Source organism: Hyperolius riggenbachi, chromosome 8 (assembly GCF_040937935.1).
Source record: "Hyperolius riggenbachi isolate aHypRig1 chromosome 8, aHypRig1.pri, whole genome shotgun sequence".
NCBI classification, from domain to species: domain Eukaryota; kingdom Metazoa; phylum Chordata; class Amphibia; order Anura; family Hyperoliidae; genus Hyperolius; species Hyperolius riggenbachi.
The window spans coordinates 891,341-916,417 of NC_090653.1; the positions used below are offsets into that span (position 1 = coordinate 891,341).

Sequence of the window (25,077 nt, forward strand, 5' to 3'; positions counted from 1 at the left end):
CAGTTGTACGCCGACAGACTGACTTCCGCAAACCCAGGACGACCAGGAGGGCAGCAAACAACACAAGCCGCAGCTAGTGCCCAAAAGGGAATGGTATCGGCAGTGTCCTTGGAGTGGGAAAATTTTCTGACACCCATGCAGCAGCACACAGAACAGCAAGCGTGCAGATCCACCTCCAACACCGATCGCCTGGAGAAGATGGTCAAGGACTACATGTCAGATGGCGTAGCTGTGTTGAACAATCCATCTGCACCCTTCAACTATTGGGTATCGAAGCTAGACACCTGGCACAAACTGGCAATGTACGCAATAGAGGTGCTGGCTTGCCCGGCAGCCAGCGTTATGTCGGAACGCTGTTTCAGTGCTGCCGGAGGCATCGTCACAGATCGGCGGCGTATCCGCCTCTCCACAGAAAATGCAGACCGTCTGACTCAAATTAAAATGAATCAATCCTGGATTGGAAACGACTACGCAACACTCCCGGACCCCAACCAAGTAACATGAACAATGAACATCTGTGATGGGTTAGCGTTTCCGGTCCCTGTTTATTGAACCTCTCATCTGTATTACATTTATGACTGCATGGCGACAAAATGCAAATTGCTATCCGCACGCTTCTTGTCCTCATGCAAGGCCTGGGTTGTTGTGTCTCAAAGCGTGGCCTTCTCCTCCTGCGCCACCCTCCTCTTGTTCCATCACGTGTGCTGCTGCTGGGTTAGCGTTACCGGTCCCTTTTCCTGGAACCTCTTATATGTATTACATTTATGACTGCATGCCGACAAAAAGCATGTTACCTGTGCAAAGAAAACAGACATTTCCCGCATTTAAAGAGAAACTCCGACCAAGAATTGAACTTTATCCCAATCAGTAGCTGATACCCACTTTTACATGAAAAATATAATGATTTTCACAAACAGACCATCAGGGGGCGCTGTATGACTGATTTTGTGCTGAAACCCCTCCCACAAGAGGCTCTGGTACCGTACGGTACTCTGGGCAAACTGCCACAATGTAACAATGACACACACAGGAAATGGCTGTTTATAGCTGTCTGTTAAAGCCAGAACAGCTACATAATCTGCCCACAGTAACAATGTCACCATGTAATACATGTCAGAATGTGAATCTGGGAGAGGAAAGATTTTACAATGAGCAAACTCTGACTAAATCATGTATACATAATTATTGTAAAAATTAAGCACCTTTTTATATTAAATTATTTTCACTGGAGTTCCTCTTTAACCACTTGCCGACCGCCCCCAGCCGATGGGCGGCGGCAAAGACCGGTCCCAAACGACCGCAATACGCCCATCGGCGGGGGCGGCTGCGGGAGTGGCTATGCGGCGATCGCGTCATTCGTGACGCGATCAGCCGCCGGGGACTGGCTCCGCCCCCCGTTCGCCGTAACCCGCCGGCCGTTCGGAAGCGCCGGCGGGTTACTGGCATCCGGATCGCCGCTGCAACAGTGTATAATAGGCTTTGTAATGTATACAAAGCCTATTATACTGGCTGCCTCCTGCCCTGGTGGTCACAGTGTCCGAGGGACCACCAGGGCAGGCTGCAGCCACCCTAGTCTGCACCCAAGCACACTGATTTCCCCCCCCCTGCCCCCTGATCGCCCACAGCACCCCTCAGACCCCCCCCTGCCCACCCCCCAGACCACTGTTTGCACCCAGTCACCCTCCTAATCACCCATCAATCACTCCCTGTCACTATCTGTCAACGCTATTTTTTTTTAAGTCCCTAATCTGCCCCCTACTCCCTCCTGATCACCCCCCCACCCCTCAGATTCTCCCCAGACCCCCCCCAGACCCCCCCCCCCCCGTGTACTGTATGCATCTATCCCCCCTGATCACCTGTCAATCACCTGTCAATCACCTGTCAATCACCCGTCAATCACCCCCTGTCACTGCCACCCATCAATCAGCCCCTGATCTGCCCCTTGCGGGCAATCTGATCACCCCCCCACACCAATAGATCGCCCGCAGATCCGACATCAGATCACCTCCCAAATCCATTGTTTACATCTATTCTCTCCTCTAAACACCCACTAATTACCCATCAATCACCCCCTATCACCACCTGTCACTGTTACCCATCAGATTAGACCCTAATCTGCCCCTTGCGGGCACCCAATCACCTGCCCACACGCTCAATTGCCCTCAGACCCCCCCCTTATCAATTCGCCCGTGCAATATTTACATCTGTTCTCCCCTGTAATAACCCACTGATTACCTGTCAATCACCCATCAATCACCCCCTGTCACTGCCACCCATCAATCACCCCCTGTCACTGCCACCCATCAATCAGCCCCTAACCTGCCCCTTGCGGGCAATCTGATCACCCACCCACACCAATAGATCGCCCGCAGATCCGACATCAGATCACCTCCCAAATCCATTGTTTACATCTATTCTCTCCTCTAAACACCCACTAATTACCCATCAATCACCCCCTATCACCACCTGTCACTGTTACCCATCAGATTAGACCCTAATCTGCCCCTTGCGGGCACCCAATCACCTGCCCACACGCTCAGATTGCCCTCAGACCCCCCCCTTATCAATTCGCCCGTGCAATATTTACATCTGTTCTCCCCTGTAATAACCCACTGATTACCTGTCAATCACCCATCAATCACCCCCTGTCACTGCCACCCATCAATCACCCCCTGTCACTGCCACCCATCAATCAGCCCCTAACCTGCCCCTTGCGGGCAATCTGATCACCCACCCACACCAATAGATCGCCCGCAGATCCGACATCAGATCACCTCCCAAATCCATTGTTTACATCTATTCTCTCCTCTAAACACCCACTAATTACCCATCAATCACCCCCTATCACCACCTGTCACTGTTACCCATCAGATTAGACCCTAATCTGCCCCTTGCGGGCACCCAATCACCTGCCCACACGCTCAGATTGCCCTCAGACCCCCCCCTTATCAATTCGCCCGTGCAATATTTACATCTGTTCTCCCCTGTAATAACCCACTGATTACCTGTCAATCACCCATCAATCACCCCCTGTCACTGCCACCCATCAATCACCCCCTGTCACTGCCACCCATCAATCAGCCCCTAACCTGCCCCTTGCGGGCAATCTGATCACCCACCCACACCAATAGATCGCCCGCAGATTCGACATCAGATCACCTCCCAAATCAATTGTTTACATCTATTCTCTCCTCTAAACACCCACTAATTACCCATCAATCACCCCCTATCACCACCTGTCACTGTTACCCATCAGATTAGACCCTAATCTGCCCCTTGCGGGCACCCAATCACCCGCCCACACGCTCAGATTGCCCTCAGACCCCCCCCCTTATCAATTTGCCCGTGCAATATTTACATCTGTTATTCCGGGTAATAACCCACTGATCACCTGTCAATCACCCATCAATCACCCCCTGTCACTGCCACCCATCAATCACCCCCTGTCACTGCCACCCATCAATCAGCCCCTAACCTGCCCCTTGCGGGCAATCTGATCACCCACCCACACCAATAGATCGCCCGCAGATCCGACATCAGATCACCTCCCAAATCCATTGTTTACATCTATTCTCTCCTCTAAACACCCACTAATTACCCATCAATCACCCCCTATCACCACCTGTCACTGTTACCCATCAGATTAGACCCTAATCTGCCCCTTGCGGGCACCCAATCACCCGCCCACACCTCAGAACGCCCTCAGACCCCAGCCCTGATCACCTCGCCAGTGCATTGCTTGCATCTATTTCCCCCCTCTAATCACACCTTGAGACACCCATCAATCACCTCCTGTCACCCCCTAGCACACCTACCCATCAGATCAGGCCCTAATTTGCCCCGTGTGGGCTCCTGATCACTCGGCCAAACCCTCAGATCCCCCTCAGACCCCCTTCCGATCACCTCCCCAGTGCATTGATTGCATCTATTTTCCCCTCTAACCGCCCCCTGAGACACCCATCAATCACCTCCTGTCACCCCCCTAGCACTCCTATCCATCAGATCAGGCCCAATACATCCTGTCATCTAAGAGGCCACCCTGCTTATGACCGATTCCACAAAATTTGCCCCCTCATAGACCACCTGTCATCAAAATTTGCAGATGCTTATACCCCTGAACAGTCATTTTGAGAAATTTGGTTTCCAGACTACTCACAGTTTTGGGCCCGTAAAATGCCAGGGCAGTATAGGAACCCCACAAGTGACCCCATTTTAGAAAGAAGACACCCCAAGGTATTCTGTTAGGTGTATGATGAGTTCATAGAATATTTTATTTTTTGTCAAAAGTTAGCGGAAATTGGATTGTTATTGTTTTTTTCACAAAGTGTCATTTTTCACTAACTTGTGAGAAAAAATAAAATCTTCTATGAACTCACCATACCCCTAACGGAATACCTTGGGGTGTCTTCTTTCTAAAATGGGGTCACTTGTGGGGTTCCTATACTGCCCTGGCATTTTAGGGGCCCTAAACCGTGAGGAGTAGTCTAGAAAACAAATGCCTCAAAATGACCTGTGAATAGGACGTTGGGCCCCTTAGCGCACCTAGGCTGCAAAAAAGTGTCACACATGTGGTATCGCCATACTCAGGAGAAGTAGTATAATGTGTTTTGTGGTGTATTTTTACACATACCCATGCTGGGTGGGAGAAATCTCTCTGTAAATGGACAATTGTGTGTAAAAAAAATCAAAAATGTGTCATTTACAGAGATATTTCTCCCACCCAGCATGGTTATATGTAAAAATACACCACAAAACACATTATACTACTTCTTCTGAGTACGGCGATACCACATGTGTGACACTTTTTTGCAGCCTAACTGTGCTAAGGGGCCCAAAGTCCAATGAGTACCTTTAGGATTTCACAGGTCATTTTGAGACATTTGGGTTCAAGACTACTCCTCACGGTTTAGGGCCCCTAAAATGCCAGGGCAGTATAGGAACCCCACAAGTGACCCCATTTTAGAAAGAAGACACCCCAAGGTATTCTTTTAGGTGTATGATGAGTTCATAGAAGATTTTATTTTTTGTCACAAGTTGGCGGAAATTGATATGTATTGTTTTTTTTTTCACAAAGTGTCATTTTCCGCTAACTTGTGACAAAAAAAAAATCTTCTATGAACTCACCATACTCCTAACAGAATACCTTGGGGTGTCTTCTTTCTAAAATGGGGTCACTTGTGGGGTTCCTATACTGCCCTGGCATTTTAGGGGCCCTAAACCGTGAGGAGTAGTCTAGAATCCAAATGCCTCAAAATGACCTGTGAATAGGACGTTAGGCCCCTTAGCGCACCTAGGTTGCAAAAAAGTGTCACACATGTGGTATCGCCGTACTCAGAAGAAGTAGTATAATGTGTTTTGGGGTGTATTTTTATACATACCCATGCTGGGTGGGAGAAATCTCTCTGTAAATGGACAATTGTGTGTAAAAAAAATCAAATAATTGTCATTTACAGAGATATTTCTCCCACCCAGCATGGGTATGTGTAAAAATACACCCCAAAACACATTATACTACTTCTCCTGAGTACGGCGGTACCACATGTGTGGCACTTTTTTGCACCCTAAGTGCGCTAAGGGGCCCAAAGTCCAATGAGTACCTTTAGGATTTCACAGGTCATTTTGCCACATTTGGTTTCAAGACTACTCCTCACGGTTTAGGGCCCCTAAAATGCCAGGGCAGTATAGGAACCCCACAAATGACTCCATTTTAGAAAGAAGACACCCCAAGGTATTCCGTTAGGAGAATGGCGAGTTCATAGAAGATTTTATTTTTTGTCACAAGTTAGCGGAAAATGACACTTTGTGAAAAAAAACAATTACAATCAATTTCCGCTAACTTGTGACAAAAAAAAAAAAATCTTCTATGAACTCACCATACATCTAACGGAATACCTTGGGGTGTCTTCTTTCTAAAATGGGGTAATTTGTGGGGTTCCTATACTGTCCTGGCATTTTAGGGGCCCTAAACCGTGAGGAGTAGTCTTGAAACGAAATTTCTCAAAATGACCTGTGAAATCCTAAAGGTACTCATTGGACTTTGGGCCCCTTAGCGCAGTTAGGGTGCAAAAAAGTGCCACACATGTGGTATCGCCGTACTCAGGAGAAGTAGTATAATGTGTTTTGGGGTGTATTTTTCCACATACCCATGCTGAGTGGGAGAAATATCTCTATAAATAGACAATTGTGTGTAAAAAAAATAAAAAAATTGTCATTTACGGAGATATTTCTCCCACCCAGCATGTGTATGTGTAAAAATACACCCCAAAACACATTATACTACTTTTCCTGAGTACGGCAATACCACATGTGTGGCACTTTTTTGCGGCCTAACTGCGCTAAGGGGCCCAAAGTCCAATGAGCATCTTTAGGCTTTACAGGGGTGCTTACAATTAGGCACCCCCCAAATGCCAGGACAGTAAACACACCCCACAAATGACCCCATTCTGGAAAGTAGACACTTCAAGGTATTCAGAGAGGAGCATAGTGAGTCCGTGGCAGATTTCATTTTTTTTTGTCGCAAGTTAGAAGAAATGGAAACTTTTTTTTTTTTTTTTTTTTGTCACAAACTGTCATTTTCCGCTAACTTGTGACAAAAAATAAAATCTTCTATGAACTCACCATGCCTCTCACTGAATACTTTGGGATGTCTTCTTTCCAAAATGGGGTCATTTGGGGGGTATTTGTACTATCCTGGAATTTTAGCCCCTCATGAAACATGACAGGTGCGCAGAAAAGTCAGAGATGCTTGAAAATGGGAAAATTCACTTTTGGCACCATAGTTTGTAAACGCTATAACTTTTACCCAATCCAATAAATATACACTGAATGTTTTTTTTTTTATCAAAGACATGTAGCAGAATAACTTTCGCGCTCAAATGTATAGGAAATTTTACTTTATTTGAAAAATGTCAGCACAGAAAGTTAAAAAAGTCATTTTTTTGACAAAATTCATGTCTTTTTTGATGAATATAATAAAAAGTAAAACTCGCAGCAGCAATCAAATAGCATCAAAAGAAAGCTGTATTAGTGACAAGAAAAGGAGGTAAAATTCATTTAGGTGGTAGGTTGTATGACCGAGCAATAAACCGTGAAAGCTGCAGTGGTCTGAATGGAGAAAAAGGCTCTGGTCCTTAAGGGGCGAAAAGACTGTGGTCCCGAAGTGGTTAAAAGACAGTTTTCCCTTTGAAACTTTAAAATCGATTTTCTCAAAAACTATAAGCTCTTTTTGCTAAAAAATTTTTTCCTCTTGTACCCACTCCCAAGGTGCACATACCCTGTAAATTTGGTGTATGTAGCATGTAAGGAGGCTTTACAAAGCACGAAAGTTCGGGTCCCCATTGACTTCCATTATGTTCGGAGTTCGGCCATGTTCGGCCCGAACCCGAACATCTAGATGTTCGCCCAACACTACACGTGACCCGTTCGGCCAATCACAGCGCTAGCCGAACGTTCGGGTTCGGCCATGCGCTCTTAGTTCGGCCATATGGCCGAACAGTTTGGCCGAACACCATAAGGTGTTCGGCCGAACCCGAACATCACCCGAACAGGGTGATGTTCTGCAGAACCCGAACAGTGGCGAACACTGTTCGCCCAACACTACTCCCCACTACCCTCTAGATTGTAAGCCCGCAAGGGCAGGGACCTCCTCCTAGTGTATCCTCCCCACTACCCTCTAGATTGTAAGCCTGCAAGGGCAGGGACCTCCTCCTAGTGTTTTCTCCCCACTACCCTCTAGATTGTAAGCCCGCAAGGGCAGGGGCCTCCGCCTAGTGTTTCCTCCCCACTATCCTCTAGATTGTAAGCTCACAAGGGCAGGGACCTCCTCCTAGTGTTTCCTCCCCACTACCCTCTAGATTGTAAGCCCGCAAGGGCAGGGGCCTCCTCCTAGTGTTTCCTCCCCACTACCCTCTAGATTGTAAGCTCACAAGGGCAGGGACCTCCTCCTAGTGTTTCCTCCCCACTACCCTCTAGATTGTAAGCTCGCAAGGGCAGGGACCTCCTCCTAGTGTTTCCTCCCCACTACCCTCTAGATTGTAAGCCCGCAAGGGCAGGGACCTCCTCCTAGTGTTTCCTCCCCACTACCCTCTAGATTGTAAGCCCGCAAGGGCAGGGACCTCCTCCTAGTGTTTCCTCCCCACTACCCTCTAGATTGTAAGCCCGCAAGGGCAGGGGCCTCCGCCTAGTGTTTCCTCCCCACTACCCTCTAGATTGTAAGCTCACAAGGGCAGGGACCTCCGCCTAGTGTTTCCTCCCCACTACCCTCTAGATTGTAAGCCCACAAGGGCAGGGACCTCCGCCTAGTGTTTCCTCCCCACTACCCTCTAGATTGTAAGCTCACAAGCGCAGGGACCTCCTCCTAGTGTTTCCTCCCCACTACCCTCTAGATTGTAAGCTCACAAAGGCAGGGACCTCCTCCTAGTTTTTCCTCCCCACTACCCTGTAGATTGTAAGCTCACAAGGGCAGGGACCTCCTCCTAGTGTTTCCTCCCCACTACCCTCTAGATTGTAAGCCCGCAAGGGCAGGGGCCTCCGCCTAGTGTTTCCTCCACACTACCCTCTAGATTCTGGGTCACCATGAGCTTGCTGGTTAGTCTGTGCCTCTCGGATTTACAAGCCCTACTCCATAGAGCCAAATTAATCCATGCCATGCACTGATGAGGATCAAACAATCCGAAACAGTCTGTATGCATGTTGGATTATTATGGCTCTGTACATATTAACAAGTTGACACATCATTGCATTCCAGCGGTTCTGGAGGTGTGTTTAGCTTCTAAGGGTACAATGGTTAATTTGCATATATTCAGCAGTGTTGCTCTGGGAGACATCTCGAGCTCACTCCAACCTGAATTATCGCAAATTCTTTCTGTTTTAGGAAAGCAAACTTGTTTTTCTTACCCTCTACATTGTAAGCCCGCAAGGGCAGGGGCCTGCTCCTAGTGTTTCCTCCCCACTACCCTCTAGATTGTAAGCCCGCATGGGCAGGGGCCTCCTCCTAGTGTTTCCTCCCCACTACCCTCTAGATTGTAAGCCAGCAAGGGCGGGGACCTCCTCCTAGTGTTTCCTCCCACTACCCTCTAGATTGTAAGCTCACAAGGACAGGGACCTCCTCCTAGTGTTTCCTCCCCACTACCCTCTAGATTGTAAGCCTACAAGGGCAGGGGCCTCCTCCTAGTGTTTCCTCCCCACTACCCTCTAGATTGTAAGCTCACAAGGACAGGGACCTCCTCCTAGTGTTTCCTCCCCACTACCCTCTAGATTGTAAGCCTACAAGGACAGGGACCTCCCCCTAGTGTTTCCTCCCCACTACCCTCTAGATTGTAAGCCCGCAAGGGCAGGGACCTCCTCCTAGTGTTTCCTCCCCACTACCCTCTAGATTGTAAGCCCGTAAGGGCAGGGACCTCCTCCTTGTGTTTCCTCCCCACTACCCTCTAGATTGTAAGCCCGCAAGGGCAGGGACCTCCTCCTAGTGTTTCCTCCCCACTACCCTCTAGATTGTAAGCCCGCAAGGGCAGGGACCTCTTCCTAGTGTTTCCTCCCCACTACATTGTAAGCCCGCAAGGGCAGGGACCTCCTCCTAGTGTTTCCTCCCCACTACCCTCTAGATTGTAAGCCCGCAAGGGCAGGGACCTCTTCCTAGTGTTTCCTCCCCACTACCCTCTAGATTGTAAGCCCGCAAGGGCAGGGGCCTCCGCCTAGTGTTTCCTCCCCACTACCCTCTAGATTGTAAGACCGCAAGGGCAGGGGCCTCCTCCTAGTGTTTCTCATACTGCTGTTATTTTAACATATGTACATGTACCAACTACACATCAACTATGTATGTATCTATATTTATTCTATTCAATGTCATGACTATACAGTAGAATGCATTCTTCTGTGAACTAAAACCCTGACTTTTAATTTAGCTGTAGGGATAACAGTTGTGCCTGGATGAGTAAATCTGTGAATGCATTTGTTTGAACATTTGCATGTGAGAGTGCGAATGGTTAATTGATTTTTGCTGTTTCTAGCCACACCCCCTTCAGCACCTCCCTTTCCCTAATAACTTATTTAATGTCCTAACTAGAGGCGATGTGCCTGGATATATGTATTTTTCTTGTTACTGACCCCTGTGGCTAGGGTCTAATTCAGTGCACTCCCTCCTTCCCCTGTATGTGTTGGTCAGCATGCACACAGCTTATGCTGGTGTATGCGCATGGTGCACATGGATACATAACGTTAGCACACAGCTTATGCGGGTGTATGTGCATGGTGCGCATGGATACATAACGTTAGCACACAGCTTATGCTGGTGTATGTGCATGGTGCGCATGGATACATTACGTTAGCACACAGCTTATGCTGGTGTATGCGCATAGATACATAACGTTAGCACACAGCTTATGCTGTTGTGTGTGCATGGTGCACATGAATACATTACGTTAGCACACAGCTTATGCTGGTGTATGTACATGGTGCACATGGATACATTACGTTAGCACACAGCTTATGCTGGTGTATGTGCATGGTGCACATGGACACATAACGTTAGCTCCCTTGTGCGATTGGTAAGATGCACTATCTGTCCCAGGAGAGGACGTCAGGATGTGTGCTCCTAATCCATTGATAGGTTTGATGCAATGAATGTGTTTGCATGTCTGCACTATGCATGTTACAGGGCCAGAGTTAGGACACCTATGCTTACCTGGGTAGTTCTGCGCAGTATAGGTGATTAAGCATAAGAATGCATTCTTCTGTGAACTAAAACCCCGGCTTGTAACTTGGCTGTAGGGATAACAGTGGTGCCTGGATGAGTGAATCTGTGAATGCATTTGTTTGAACATTTGCATGTGAGAGTGCGAAGGGTTAATAGATTTTTGCTGTTTCTAGCCACACCCACTTCAGCACCTCCCTTTCCCTAATAATTTATTTAATGTCCTAACTAGAGGCGATGTGCCTGGATATATGTATGTTTATTCTTATCATTGACCCCTGTGGCTAGGGTCCAATTCGGTGCACTCCCCCTTCCCCTGTATGTGTTGGTCAGCATGCACACAGCTTATGCTGGTGTATGCGCATGGTGCACATGGACACATAACATTAGCTCCCTAGTGCGATTGGTAAGATGCACCGTCTTTCCCAGGAGAGGAAGTTAGGATGTGTGCTCCTAATCCATTGATAGGTTTGATGCAATGAATGTGTTTGCATGTCTGCACTATGCATGTTACAGGGCCAGAGTTAGGACACCTATGTTTACCTGGGTACTTCTGCGCAGTATAGGTGACTAAGCAGAAGAATGCATTCTTCTGTGAACTAAAACCCCGGCTTGTAACTTGGCTGTAGGGATAACAGTGGTGCCTGGATGAGTAAATCTGTGAATGCATTTGTTTGAACATTTGCATGTGAGAGTGCGAAGGGTTAATAGATTTTTGCTGTTTCTAGCCACACCCACTTCAGCACCTCCCTTTCCCTAATAATTTATTTAATGTCCTAACTAGAGGCGATGTGCCTGGATATATGTATGTTTATGACTGTACAGTGTCTTGTATTTCTTATGTATAATTGTTCCCCATTATTTGTTTGTATTATGTACAGCGCTACGGAAGATGCTGGCACTATATAAATAAATAATAATAAAGTATACAAAAGTCTAATATACTTTACACTGCCCCATATTCCACCAGCCCAACACTGCCACCCTGTGTTCAGAAAGTACATTTACAGTTGCTTTTCATGCTCCCAGTCCACAAATCCAGCTCTAATAAAAATCCAGCTATAATCAAATTGTCCATCCTACCTTGGCTTCTTTAATCCTTATTGGACTTACTGTTGCAAATTAAAAACTATTTCATTCAAAGTCAATATTTAATCCTTGAGGGTTCAAGCAGTTTAGTCTATAGATCCATTTGTCTTTCTCCCTATTATTTCCATGTCACCTCTCGCCTGGTCTGATATACAGAACATGAGGCCACTCAGATCTCTGATGTGTTTTGTATTTACATGTTGCTGTGTACCCCGTATATACTGCTGAAACAGAGCACTCCTCAAAGCCTGTTCATAACTCCTCCTCCTTGAATGCCCTCCCTGTCAGTCCCACATACAGCAGGGAGGAGGTTCACCACCATCTTACACATATATTGCTTCCAGTGCTGTCCTTAAAAGGACATCCGAGGTGAAAATAAAGTGATATACAATGAGAGAAAAGAAAACCCTATAAATTAGCACCGCTGAGGGCAATTGAGGAAAGTATCAAAAATAATTGTCTTTATTGTATCAATATTAGAAATGTGTCTAAAACACGGCACTTCACAAAACATTCATGTTTAAAAACAATTAAAATTGGGAAACAGACCCATCATATACTCTGCCCAAAATACAATAAATCCGCAATGCAATATATATAACCTCCTATATAGTAATGAATATACACGGTTAATGCAAATCCTCAAAGGGCTCAATAATGAGCCCTCATTGGTAAGAACCCGGGTTCAGTAATGAATAAACAGTGAATGATGAGAATTGCTCAAATATATCAAAGTGCCGAACAATTAATAAGGAATCCACATAGTAGATACACACACCTAAATCTATAAATATATGGGGAAAAAGAATTATATATTGGAGGTAAAAAATAGTAGGCAAGACCAGTGAATGGGCAGCCTATAGTGGAAAAAAGAGAAAAGGATCAATACTTAGCCAGGTAAGCCATGAGGGAGGTAAGCAAAGCGGAGGCAGAGTGCGGCAGAGGATCCCCTCAACGGACCCACTAGTTTCGCGGGAGTTACCCCGCTTTCTCAAGGTGGGAGGGAGACACCATGCTGTTTCGCCGCCATTGCGGCGTTTAAATGAGATCGGAGGAACGTCGCAGAGAAAAGCCCCGTCCCCGGAAATGACGTCACCGGAGGCGGAGATACTCACGGCAGAGACCAGGAAGCGCAGACCACGCTGGAACGCGGAAGTGTCAGGTACGTATTCTGCATCTTGGCACATATATATGGCAACAATTCACTTCTATGGACAATTAAGGACGCTATACGAAAGTGGTTCCGTGGATATCACCACAATCAAACCTCCGCACTATACAATAGAATGTTAAGGTAGACCTCCACATCAAGAACATGCCGAGAATGAGAAGCTTGCTGTATATCATGCAGAGGCAGTACCAAGATAGAGTGAAGGAATGATGAATGGACAATAAAAGAAAGAAAGAGCTCCCAGAGACAAAGGAAATATACATAGATCCCAACACATTATCTCATAGTCCCACCACCATACAGGAGTGTTTGCAAATACACACATGGTCATATCAATTCACAAACTATAGAAACCAATGTACATTTTTACATGATCTTAAAGGGAGCCAGTTTGTTAAAGGAACAAAACCCTCCACGATTTTCACGATGGGCAATCTTCCATTATTCAATCAGTTCTTAAAGAGGCATCGTCCTTGGACACTATAATTTGTACAATACCCAATAGGTTCCACAGGAAGAGTCCAAGATATGCTGCTCCAAGGTCCATACAAAGAAGGTCCATATTATTAATAGGCCCCACCCTTGATCAACATAGATAACAACACTTCTGCACATAAAAAGAAGAAGAGACAGTGAATTCCACAAATTAATATTCCAATAGTGGCATATACACAATCCAGCACTGATTTACATCCTACATGTACATCCCCCATGAAACCTCTCCAATGGTATGTATACATGTATAATTCCTAAGTTTCAGCAAGGCCCAGTTTCCAGGCCCTACCCAAGGAAACCAGACCAATCAATTTCTTCATTTAATCCTGCAGGTGACATACTATTCAGTTGGCAGATCCATCTAGCCTCTCTTCTCAGGAGTTGTTTTACCAAGTCACCCCCTCTAATATTAAGTTTGACCTGTTCTATGCCACACACTTTGAGGCCCCTGCATGAGCCTTGGTGTTCGTATAAAAAGTGTGATGCCACAGAGGTCAATTTTTTCCCTTCCTCCAAATGTTTAGGGGCCAATCTTATATTTGATAAATGTTATTGTATACGAGTTTTCAACATGTTCTTTGTTTGGCCAACATACAGCTTTTGACATGGACAGGTAATAACATAAATCACCTCTGTGCTCCTGCAGTTTATAAATCCTTTAATCCTGAAACTTTCAGTTCCCCTACATCTTCCGACATTCATGCAGGGATACATATACCTACATATGTTGCAGTCCCCACAAGGGTGACTGCCCCGAAGGGGACCAGTACATCTTCTCCTATCCACATGCATGTAGTGGCTTGAACAGAGCTTGTCTTTAAGAGTGGGGCATTTATTTGCTGAGATGGATGCATGGGGACTAATAAAATTCGCCACGGTCGTGTCTGACTGTAAAATAGGCCAAGTACGATTTAAAACTTTATAAATGTCTCTCCACTGATTATTATAGATTGTGCTAAATCTCACCATTCCAGTAGTAGAAGTAGTAGTAGAAGTAGATCGCTTCGTGTACTGGATTTTGCTCGTTGGTAAGCCTTAGATATGACCTTCTTGGGATATCCCCTTTCTTTAAATCGATTTGTGAGACTTTGTGCCTGTGAAGAAAAATCAGCTTCATTAGAATAAATGCGACGAGCTCTCAAAAACTGTCCTGTAGGGATATTGTCACGTAATGACCTAGTATGTGCACTTTTGTAGTGTAACAGCGAATTTACTGCTGTCTGCTTATGAAACAGATCTGTTTGTAAGTGGCCTTCTGTATCGATCTTGATCTTTATATCCAAAAATTCCATCTCTGTGAAAGAAATGTGTCTCGTTAACACAATGTTCATATTGTTGTTGTTCAAAGCATTCGTAAATTCATCACATAATTCTCTAGGCCCATCCCACAGCATAAAAATATCATCTATAAATCTGTGCCAACCTAATATGTGAGGATGAAACTTCTCAAAGTCCTGTCCAAAGACAACTTCTCTTTCCCAAAGTCCAAGGAATAGGTTGGCCACCGATGGCGCGCATTTTGCGCCCATTGCAACACCACAGATCTGTTTATAAAAAGAATTGTCAAAAACAAAATAGTTGTGCCCCAACACAAAGTCAGTTAATTGCAAGATAAATGCTCTCAGTTCTCCTTGCTGATTATCTTCTGTCTCTAAAAAGTATTTAATTGCTTTGAGGGCCCATTCATGTGTAATATTAGTGTATAACGATTCAACGTCAAAGCTCACCAATAAAGTGCCTTTTGGTACTGTAAGATCTTCCAGGATCTTCAAAAGGTCCATACTGTCCCGAAGATAAGAATTCAGACTTTGTACATGGTGTTGTAGAAAGAAGTCGATAAACTCACAACATGGTGCTGTAATGCTGCCAATCCCAGATACTATGGGCCTACCAGGGGGACAAATTTGTTTTTTATGGATTTTGGGTAATAAGTAAAACGTGGGTACCACAGGGTGCTTAACAATCAAAAAGTCATGTTCTTTTTGGGAGACAATACCTCTATCCTTTGCTGTCCACAGAAATCTTTTGCATTGTGAAAATAAAGTGATGAGATAAACAATTGTATCTATCCTTCTCCTAAAAATGACTTTTTTTTAAAGATATCTCACAGTTTTATTGTATATTTGAATCTAGTTTTTACAGTTTCATTGCCTCTGCTCAATGACACCTTCATTGAAGTATGTTAGAGCTTAACCCTTCTTATCTCTTTCCTGCTCTCTGAGGCCATTTACTACCAGGAAAGTGTTTTATGGCTGTAATTACTTATCGGTGAGGGTTATGCTATAGTCTGACCCAGTCCCGACCGAGACAGAAACTGTCACTTGCATACCTGATGTTTAACTTTTTTCAGGCAAAGAAAGAAAAAAAAGGAACACAGCCTAGTCATATGTGTGCTAGGCACAGTACATACACACGTCACCTCGGTTGTCATTTAAAACTAGCGGTTCTTCTCTGCACATTTTTGCAACCTCTACATGCAAAGCAGAATCCATATTTCTAGAAACCAGTAAAATCCAAACTTCTCCTGGAGTTTCCTTCTGGGACGTCTGTTGCTCGTTAGAGTGTCTTATAAATGAGAACCATTGCTTTATCTGGTATCACTATTTCCAGTTCTGGGTCCATGTGAAGGATATGCCAACGTCTACTGAGAAGGTTTCATATCTCTTTGTACTGGGTATTAAGATCGCTTCTCCTACACCATGCAGTTCATCCTTCCTATTCCGCTTGCACCAAATATCCATTGTACTGTGTGTTTTCCACAAATTATCTGCTAAAATCGAGGATTCCTTTTCATAGCCTTCCTGTGTGGAACAGTTTCTAAAAACAAGCAAGCATTCACTTTTCAGGAGAGAATTCAGCCAACCGGGATGATGGTAACTATTCTTCGCAATGTAGTTGTTTCTGTTGGTGGGTTTAAAATATGTAGTGGAGCATTCGATATCGTAACCACGCCAGCCCCAGAGCAATTTTCACATATCAGCGCTGCTCCCATTCATTTGCTGATAACTTTATTACTACTTATCACACCTAAATGATCTATGTATTTTTTTTTGTGGACAAAATTAGGCTTTTAGTGGGTGATATTTCTGTTTCGTTATCTTTCTATCCATTTTAAAAGGGAACATAAGGGAAAAATTTAAACAAAACAAAACACCAAAAAAAAAAAACAAACAAAAAACCAAAACAACACCACAGTATTTCTCCATTATAGTTTTACAATTAATAAACCCACACATTTTATTTGCTTCTCCATCCTGGTTATGACAGCATTTAGATTATGTTCCTAGTACAATGTATGGTGGCAATATTGTATTTGGACTTTGGATTTTTTTTCGTTCTCATTGTACACAATCAATGATTACAAAATCTTATTTGAAAAACAACAACAACAAAAAGTAATATACCCTTCACGGCATACATACGTTAAATATTTTTTATTTTAAATTATATGTATTTTATATTCTGTCACTTTGTTTTCATTTTACAAGTTACTTTGGTACAGAGTATGTAAAACAATTATTGCTTTTGATTCAGTTTGTCACTAAAAAGAATACACAAGACATAGGCCTCAACCATAAAATTTATTCTACTACTTATCACGGTTAAAATGTTACAACATATGTCTCGTGTACTTTTGCTAAAACTTTCCCAAGTTTATTCATAATTTTAAAAATTACTTTTTATGTTTTTATTGAGTTTGTAGTATTTTTTATGTGACATGGGTCCAAGCTTTAAACATACCAAGATGTGGTGGCTGGATAGAGTACTGGTTGAGGGCTCTGCCTTTGACATGGGAGACCAGAGTTTGAATCCTGGCTAGGTCAAGTACCTATTCAGTAAGGAGTTCAAGGCAAGACTCCCTAACACTGCAGGGTGGCCTCTTGAGTGAGTCCCAGTGGCTGCAGCTCTTGAGCGCTTTGAGTCCGACAGGAGAAAAGCGCTATACAAATGTTCGGATTATTATTATAATCAGATGTATTATACAACTGTATATGGCAGTATAAGGAGTATACACTCCATAGAGGTGGGGAGGGTATTGGGGCAGTATAAGGAGTATACAGTCCATAGAGATGAGGAGGGTATAGTATAAGGGGTATACAGCCTATAAGGGTGAGGAGGGTATAGGGGGTAGTATAAGAGCTATACAGTCCATAGGCATCAGGAGGGTATAGTATAAGGTATAAGGGGTATACAGCCCATAAAGGTGAGGAGGGTATAGGGGGCAGTATAAGAGCTATTCAGTACATAGGGATGGGGAGGGTATAGTATAAGGTATAAGGGGGTACACAGTCCATGAGGGATCATGCTCTTTTCAGTTGGTGGCAGGCAGTGACATATCGGGCAGCTATTTGCCCTGTTGCTTCTTCTGCCCATCTGTTGAGTTGAAATCCAGGATGAGGGCGGGGAGCAGGAAGTACATTCTATCCCACTTCCTGCACAGATGGAGGGGTCGAGATCATCACTCTTCGGTCCTAAGAAATGCTTCAAATGTTTTTTTCAAAGGAAAAAAAAAGCTGCACAAATTTTCAAAATATGTTTATTTTGAGGCAAGAGATTGCTACATAGATTAACATGTCTTAAAAAGTTATATAGGTCATAGAAAAAGTAACACTTTGGAACACATAGGATGTTAAAGGCAATCAGTTGAGCAAAGCGCATTTTGTTTCTAAAAACAAGCTGACTGAGAAGAGTTTGCTATAATTTAGAATGGCGTGGTGTATATGTGACGTGTATGTCACACAGACTGCAGTACTTCTCCAGAGATGCACCAGAATCCTTGCAGAATACTTAGCTGCTCCACTCAGACACTGTCTCACCTGCTTCACTGTCATATGGAGGCCTACAGTTCAGCCACACCCAGACCTGGTGATAAACATGGCTGCTTCCCTTAGACATTGTCTCACCACGTTCACTCAGACTTAAGGTACGTACACACGCACTTCAGCAGCCAACGACGGGTCCGTCGGCACCTCCCGCTGGGTGGGTTTTCAGCAGACTGTAGTGCGTGTGTACACACTGTCGGCGGACTGATAAGGCTGGTGCATCCGCCGCCCGAATCGTTCAGGAACAGCCTTATCAGTCCGTCGACAGTGCGTACACACGCACTACAGTCTGCTGAAAACCCACCCAGCGGGAGGTGCCGACAGACCCGTCGTTGGCTGCTGTAGTGCGTGTGTACGCACCTTTAGTCAGTCACCTCACCGCAAATTCTGTTTGATGACCTCCAATATGGTTCCTACCCAATAACTCAACCGAAACAGTTCTACTCAAAGTAACCAACAACCACTGCTAAATCTAAAGGTCTCTATTCTCATCCTCCTAGATCTCAATTCCGCTTTCGACACAGTGCACCATCCTCTCCTTCTCCAAATCCTCTCATCCATGGAAAGCTATGGTCTTGCCCTCTCCTGGCTTTCCTCGTATCTTACAGATAGGACCTTCAGAGTCGCTAATTCTAGCACCACCTTCTCTCCATGTCCTCTCACTGTTGGAGTTACCTAAGACTCAGTCCTTGGACCTCTCCTTTTCTCCATCTACACTTGTGGTCTTGGTCAGCTTATCAGTTCCTTTGGCATCCAATATCACCTATACACCCAAATCTACCTTTTAGCTCCTGACTTGGCTACTCCAGCAGCTTGTGTTCCTGACTGTCTCAATGCTATCTCCTCCTTCATGTCCTCCGGTTTTCTAAAATTCAACATGGACAAGAACCAAATTGTTATTTTTCTAGATCATGATCCAACACCCCTGCCTGACATCTCGATCCCTGTTAATGGAACTTCAATCACTACTGTCTCCAGGTGTAATACAGGACTCAATTCTCTCATTCAAACCACACATTGAAAAACCATACTCCTCTTGTCGCCTCCACCTAAAAAACCATCTTCCGCATCTGCCCTTTTCTCTCAAAGGACACTACTAAACCTCTAGCACATGGTCTAATTATCTCAAGTTTATACTGTAACTCTCTGCACGGTGGCCTATCTGCTAACCGTTTAGTCCCGCTACAGTCTATCGTAAACTCTGCTGCACGACTCATCCACCTCTCCTCCCGCCCTATCTCTTCTCGGCCTGCCAGTTACTGTGGTATTGCTTATATTGTATTGTTATGGCAATCTATTGTACAGCGCCACAGAAGATGCTGGTGCTATGTAAATCAATAACATCACAACATTATATAAGTCATTTTAGGGATTTTCCAAATTGCTAGTCGTCCCATTCCAACCTCCATTAAAACAATGACTAACTTCACCCAACTTAAACCTTGATATGTTGTGAATGTTAGGAAGAGCTTTATACGGTTCTGATCCATTATGTCTGAAGGAGAAAGTTTTGAAAGCTTGCAAGAAAATCTTGTACAGTTATTCATTAAAGGTATCACCTAAACGTTTCTTGCTATATCTTCACATTCTCTCCATGACTAATACCGGAAAACATTCAACTAACTTAACTTCAAGCAAAAGTCCCTTAACTAAAGCTAACAGTGCCTAACTTGAGCTGATCCCGCCTAATCTTACCTGATCAGACTAAGCCCCTCCTACAAGAACCATCTTCCTCAACAGTGCTTACCTGAGCTGATCCCGCCTAATCTTACCTGATCACACTAAGCTCCTCCTACCATACCCCTCTTCCTCAACAGTGCCTAACCTGAACTGATCCTGCCTAATCTTACCTGATCACACTAAGCTCCTCCCACAATACCCCTCTTCCTCAACAGTGCCTAACCTGAACTGATCCCGCCTAATCTAACCTGATCACACTAAGCTCCTCCTACAATAACCATCTTCCTCAACTGTAGTGCGTGTGTACGCACCTTTAGTCAGTCACCTCTCCGCAAATTCTGTTTGATGACCTCCAATATGGTTCCTACCCAATAACTCAACCGAAACAGTTCTACTCAAAGTAACCAACAACCACTGCTAAATCTAAAGGTCACAATACCCCTCTTCCTCAACAGTGCCTAACCTGAACTGATCCCGCCTAATCTTACCTGATCACACTAAGCTCCTCCTACAATACCCGGTGCCTAACCTGAACTGATCCCAACTAATGATATCTAATCTTACCTGATCACACAATACCCTCTTCTTCAACATCCAACCCTCACTTTCCGATACCTACCCTTTCTCCTCTGTTTGGCTGCAGGACCAGAGCCCAATACACTGAACATATGCCTCCAATTACCAAGCCTTGCTGCAAACCACAGTGCCAAATCAACCTGCACAAAAGCTACAAAGGACTCTTTTTCTTCCAAATAACACGTGATGTAATGTTACAGAGAATTCCTTCCCTGGCCACAGAGGTAAAGGAGTGTTGGAAGGGAGGTGGAAGCACATTGAAAAAAGGTTAACAACCATTTAATAGAGCAGAACCAATTCTGCATTCAGAACAGACTTGCTGTTTCAGAGCTCGCGTACCACAAAATCATTAATAACTGACTCCTCTCATGGCTTGGAAGCCAATAAATGGTATCAGCCTGATTCAAAACTTCTTTATTCTGATTCAGAACAAGAACACAGATCAATGCCCTTACCTCAGACACCGACACCTGACTCAGACACTGACTGCACACGTGTATCTGCATGGAGAGTGAGCGCTCTCTCATATATATATATATATATATATATATAGAGAGAGAGAGAGAGAGAGAGAGAGAGAGAGAGAGAGAGAGAGAGAGAGAGAGAGAGAGAGAGAGCTAACTGCCTGTGACTGCACACATGTATCTGCATGGCGAGTGAGTGCTCTCTCTAATACCTGTATATATATATATATATATACATACATACAGTGGCTTGCAAAAGTATTTGGCCCCCTTTAAGTTTTCCACAGTTTGTCACATTACTGCCACAAACATGAATCAATTTTATTGGAATTCCATGTGAAAGACCAATACAAAGTGGTGTACACGTGAGAAGTGGAACGAAAATCATACATGATTCCAAAAATTTTTTTGGTCTGAGTGCAGTCAGTTGCCCATAGACATTGCCTGATGAGTGCTAATGACTAAATAGAGTGCACCTGTGTGTGATCTAATGTCAGTTCAAATACAGCTGCTCTGTGAGGGCCTCAGAGGTTGTCTAAGAGAATATTGGAAGCAATAACACCGTGAAGTCCAAAGAACACACAAGACAGGTCAGGGATCAAGTTATTGAGAAATTTAAAGGGAATGTCCAAGCAAAATAAAAAAGAGTTTCACTTACCTGGGGCTTCTACCAGCCCCATGCAGCCATCCTGTGTCCTCGTAGTCACTCACTGCTGCTCCGGTCCCCCGCTGGCAGCTTGCCGACCTCGGAGGTCGGCGGGCCGCATTGTGTACATTTTTACGCATTCCCGCTAGTACAGGAACATTAACACATACATTTTTACGCATTACTGGTTCAATGCGTAAAAATGTACGCATTGAACCAGTAACGCGTAAAAATGTATGTGTTAATGTTCCTGTACTAGCGGGAATGCGTAAAAATTTACACAATGCGGCCCGCCGACCTCTGAGGTCGGCAAGCTGCCAGCGGGGGACCGGAGCAGCAGTGAGTGACTACGAGGACACAGGATGGCTGCATTGGGCTGGTAGAAGCCCCAGGTAAGTGAAACTCATTTTTTTATTTTGCTTGAGCCTTCCCTTTAAAGCAGGCTTAGGCTACAAAAAGATTTCCAAAGCCTTGATCATCCCACGGAGCACTGTTCCAAGCGATCATTCAGAAATGGTAGGTTTACAGTTGTCCCATACTTCTTCCAAGACAAGGCCATCCACCTAAACTCACAGGCCGAACAAGGAGAGCGCTGATCAGAAATGCAGTCAAGAGGCCCATGGTGACTCTGGACGAGCTGCAGAGATCTACAGCTCAGGTGGGAGACTCTGTCCATAGGACAACTATTAGTCATGCACTGTACAAAGTTGGCCTTTATGGAAGAGTGGCAAGAAGAAAGGCATTGTTAACAGAAAGCATAAGAAGTCCCATTTGCAGTTTGCCACAAGCCATGTGGGGGACACAACAACCATGTGGAAGAAGGTGCTCTGGTCAGATGAGACCAAAATGGAACTTTTTGGGCAAGATGCAAACCGCTATGTGTGGCGGAAAACTAACACTGCACATCACTCTGAACACACCATCCCCATTGTCAAATATGGTGGTGGCAGAATCATGCTCGGGGGGTGCTTCTCTTCAGCAGGGACAGGGAAGCTGGTCAGAGTTGATGGGAAGATGGATGGAGCCAAATACAGGGCAATCTTGGAAGAAAACCTCTTGGAATCTGCAAAAGACTTGAGACTGGGGCGGAGGTTCGCCTTCCAGCAGGACAATGACCCTAAACATAAAGCCAGGGCAACAATGGAATGGTTTAAAACAAAACATATCCATGTGTTAGAATGGCCCAGTCAAAGTCCAGATCTAAATCCAATCGAGAATCTGTGGCAAGATCTGAAAACTGCTGTTCACAAACGCTGTCCATCTAATCTGACTGAGCTGGAGCTGTTTTGCAAAGAAGAATGGGCAAGGATTTCAGTCTCTAGATGTGCAAAGCTGGTAGAGACATCCCCTAAAAGACTGGCAGCTGTAATTGCAGCAAAAGGTGGTTCTACAAAGTATTGACTCAGGGGGGCTGAATTATTACGCACACCCCACTTTGCAGTTATTTATTTGTAAAAAATGTTTGGAATGATGTATGATTTTTGATCCACTTCTCACATGTACACCACATTATATTGGTCTTTCACGTGGAATTCCAATAAAATTGATGCAAGTTTGTGGCAGTAATGTGGAAAACTTCAAGGGAGTCAAATACTTTTGCAACCCACTGTATCTGCCTGTGACTGCACACGTGTGTCTGCATGGAGAGTGAGCGCTCTCTCTAATATATATATATATACATATATACAGAGAGAGAGAGATACATATATATCTGCCTGTGACTGCACACGTGTGTCTGCATGGAGAGTGAGCGCTCTCTCTAATATATATATATATATATATATATATATACATATATATGTATGTATGTTTATGTGTATATATATATATATATATATATATATATATATATATATATATATATATATACAGGATCTTCTAAAAAATTTTTGCATATTGTGATAAAGTTCATTATTTTCTGTAATGTACTGATAAACATTAGACTTTCATATATTTTAGATTCATTACACACAACTGAAGTAGTTCAAGCCTTTTATTGTTTTAATATTGATGATTTTGGCATACAGCTCATGAAAACCCAAAATTTCCTATCTCAAAAAATTAGCATATTTCATCCGACCAATAAAAGAAAAGTGTTTTTAAAACAAAAAAGTCAACCTTCAAATAATGATGTTCAGTTATGCACTCAATACTTGGTCGGGAATCCTTTTGCAGAAATGACTGCTTCAATGTGGCGTGGCATGGAGGCAATCAGCCTGTGGCACTGCTCAGGTGTTATGGAGGCCCAGGATGCTTCGATAGAGGCCTTAAGCTCATCCAGAGTGTTGGGTCTTGCGTCTCTCAACTTTCTCTTCACAATATCCCACAGATTCTCTATGGGGTTCAGGTCAGGAGAGTTGGCAGGCCAATTGAGCACAGTAATACCATGGTCAGTAAACCATTTACCAGTGGTTTTGGCACTGTGAGCAGGTGTCAGGTCGTGCTAAAAAATGAAATCTTCATCTCCATAAAGCTTTTCAGCAGATGGAAGCATGAAGTGCTCCAAAATCTCCTGATAGCTAGCTGCATTGACCCTGCCCTTGATAAAACACAGTGGACCAACACCAGCAGCTGACATGGCACCCCAGACCATCACTGACTGTGGGTACTTGACACTGGACTTCAGGCATTTTGGCATTTCCCTCTCCCCAGTCTTCCTCCAGACACTGGCACCTTGATTTCTGAATGACATGTAAAAGTTGCTTTCATCCGAAAAAAGTACTTTGGACCACTGAGCAACAGTCCAGTGCTGCTTCTCTGTAGCCCAGGTCAGGCGCTTCTGCCGCTGTTTCTGGTTCAAAAGTGGGTTCATGCTACCATCTGCTGAAAAGCTTTATGGAGATGAAGATTTCATTTTTCAGCACGACCTGGCACCTGCTCACAGTGCCAAAACCACTGGTAAATGGTTTACTGACCATGGTATTACTGTGCTCAATTGGCCTGCCAACTCTCCTGACCTGAACTCCATAGAGAATCTGTGGGATATTGTGAAGAGAAAGTTGAGAGACGCAAGACCCAACACTCTGGATGAGCTTAAGGCCGCTATCGAAGCATCCTGGGCCTCCATAACACCTGAGCAGTGCCACAGGCTGATTGCCTCCATGCCACGCCACATTGAAGCAGTCATTTCTGCAAAAGGATTCCCGACCAAGTATTGAGTGCATAACTGAACATAATTATTTGAAGGTTGACTTTTTTTGTTAAAAAACACTTTTCTTTTATTGGTCGGAGGAAATATGCTAATTTTTTGAGATAGCTAATTTTGGGTTTTCATGAGCTGTATGCCAAAATCATCAATATTAAAACAATAAAAGGCTTGAACTACTTCAGTTGTGTGTAATGAATTTAAAATATATGAAAGTCTAATGTTTATCAGTACATTACAGAAAATAATGAACTTCATCACAATATGCAAATTTTTTTAGATCCTGTATATATACATA

The 25,077-nt window shown here is 44.3% G+C and overlaps 1 protein-coding gene across 2 annotated transcripts in view; it reads right to left on the reverse strand.

Moving 5' to 3' along the window:
- Window positions 1-12,305: 12,305 nt before the first annotated feature.
- LOC137528617 (uncharacterized) overlaps window positions 12,306-25,077 on the reverse strand; it is a 111,921-nt gene continuing 99,149 nt past the window's right edge. The window contains exons 9-10 of one of the 2 annotated variants that reach the window (XR_011023441.1): window positions 14,412-14,539; window positions 12,306-13,557 (exon numbers count right to left, since the gene is read on the reverse strand). Coding sequence is in view for 1 of the 2 variants with exons in the window: in XM_068249972.1 (XP_068106073.1) it covers window positions 14,514-14,539 (26 nt within the window). In the remaining variant the exon portion in view is untranslated. Of the gene's footprint in view, window positions 13,558-14,269; window positions 14,540-25,077 lie in introns of those variants that run through there. The other variant, XM_068249972.1, reaches the window with a different exon arrangement.